The 1896-nt window shown below is 50.7% G+C and overlaps 1 protein-coding gene across 1 annotated transcript in view; it reads right to left on the reverse strand.

Moving 5' to 3' along the window:
* The window catches only part of dok2 (docking protein 2), an 18512-nt gene extending 16957 nt beyond the window's left edge, over positions 1-1555 (reverse strand). The window contains exon 1 of the mRNA XM_030059507.1: positions 1459-1555. Coding sequence (XP_029915367.1) covers positions 1459-1518 — 60 coding nt within the window. The 5' untranslated portion in view covers positions 1519-1555. The remainder of the gene's footprint in view (positions 1-1458) is intronic.
* Positions 1556-1896: the final 341 nt, after the last annotated feature.

Genomic DNA, 1896 nt, shown 5'->3' on the forward strand with positions numbered 1-1896 from the left:
TGGGTCAACAGAATTCAACTGAAAAAAAAAAAAAAACATTTATTTTTTATTTTCAGGCCTTTTTTTTGGGCGGTGAGACATCAGATAATTTCCTCTTTTGTTTTTCCTTTTTTACTTGACTTCCTTTTTCTTTTCAAACTTTTGGGTCATTTCTTGTTGCGCTGCCTCTTCCTGTGTGTCTGAGATCGGACCAACGAGCTCAGGGTTGACGGGACGGATCCGGGGGTGTGACCGGGCTCACGGGTCACAGTCACATGTGCTGCCGATGTGCCCTCGAGCACGGCGCTGAATTTGTGACTGCTCACTGGTGGCAACAAGCTTCAGCTCATTGTTGCAGAGGCTTAGCAGGAACGTTCCTCAGTGTCAACACACACACACACACACACACACACACACACACACACACACACCGCTGCGATGCTAATGCTAACGGCAGTCAGTGTCAGTGGAGGCGAGTGTGTGTGCATGCGTGTGTGTGTGTGTGTGTGTGTGTGTGTGTGTGTGTGTGTGAGTCCACATGGTGCTGATCCACAACACTGTGTTTGTGTCTGTCCCTTCACTTCCACAGCAGAGCAGCTCCCAGAATAAAATCCCAGTCTGAGCTCAGAGACCAGCAGAGACCAGCAGCACCTGGAACTGGTTTTGTGACTGATTCCAGTTTTGAGTGACGGGATCAGGTCGTTTCTTCCTGGCTCAAGGATATGATGCCAAACAGGCTGGTTTGTGTGCTGAAAGTGAGAGTTCAGCTGTTAGACCAGGTTCTAGCTGTGCCTCCCAAACAGTTCAGACAGAACCGACAGAACCGACAGGTCAGGAACCGCAACGGAACAACGGAACCCCAACAGCAGGGCCGGTCCACGCTCCGGGGAAATTAAATGTCTCTTTTCTTCTCCTTGTTGTTTTCTTATTTTAGTGGGAAAGTAGATCCGGCAGGTAGTGTCTGCAGGAAACGTCCACATCGTAACCTTGAGCCAGGAAGAAGCCACCTGATATTCACACACACACACACACACACACACACACACACACACACACACACACACACACACACAGTAATAATAACGTAGGGTTAGAGTTGGTCCAGGCTTCTCGTCAGCGCTGCACTCAGAGCAGCTTCCATGCAGTTTTGCTGCATGTTGCAAATGGATCTTTGACTGCACTGATGATGATGATGATGATGATGATGATGATGATGATGATGATGATGCAAACCCAGGTCTTGCTTTTCATTGGATGGTTCTCCCTCTAAATGCAGCTCTGTCTGAGCAGCGCAGAGCTGCAGCCGAGCGCCGGCGTCTCGCTGCCTCGTTACGCCTGAAGCCTCCGAGCCAAACTAGATCTCAGCTGTTGCCATGGTCACCAGGAACACTCACGGTTCCAGAAGACGATTTTCACTGAACTTCATTGAGCTGCATGAGAAAACAGTTGCCCGTGTGGCCTGAGTGATGTAGTTCTTACCTTCCCAAACCTCTGCTGCTGCAGGTACACCATCCCCTGCTTCCTGATGTCCTCCTCCATGGCGCCTCCTCCTCCTGCTCCTCCTCCTGCTCCTGCTCCTCCTGCTCTCTCGGTCTTCCTCTTCGACAGCTTGCCTCCGACTCTTCCTCCTCTCCTCTTTTTCTCCTCCTTGAATCTGTTTTTTTTCTCTCACCTCCTTGTCGTTCAGCTCCTCTCCTCCTCTCTCCTCTGGCGACTCGCTCCTCTCTTCTCTCTCCTTCCTCTTTGCTCTCTCCTCCTCAGAGTTACGAGATGTTTCAGCTCTGTAGAGCTGCAACGCCCAACTTCTTCTTTCTCCTCGCACCTCCTCCCCTCTCCATTTACCTCCTTCTCTCTCTCTCTCTCTCTCTATGACGACTCCTCTCTCTCTCCTCTGTCTGCCTTGCTGCTGCACGCTGC

The sequence above is a fragment of the Myripristis murdjan genome, chromosome 9 (genome assembly GCF_902150065.1).
Source record: "Myripristis murdjan chromosome 9, fMyrMur1.1, whole genome shotgun sequence".
In the NCBI taxonomy this organism is placed as follows: Eukaryota; Metazoa; Chordata; class Actinopteri; order Holocentriformes; family Holocentridae; genus Myripristis; species Myripristis murdjan.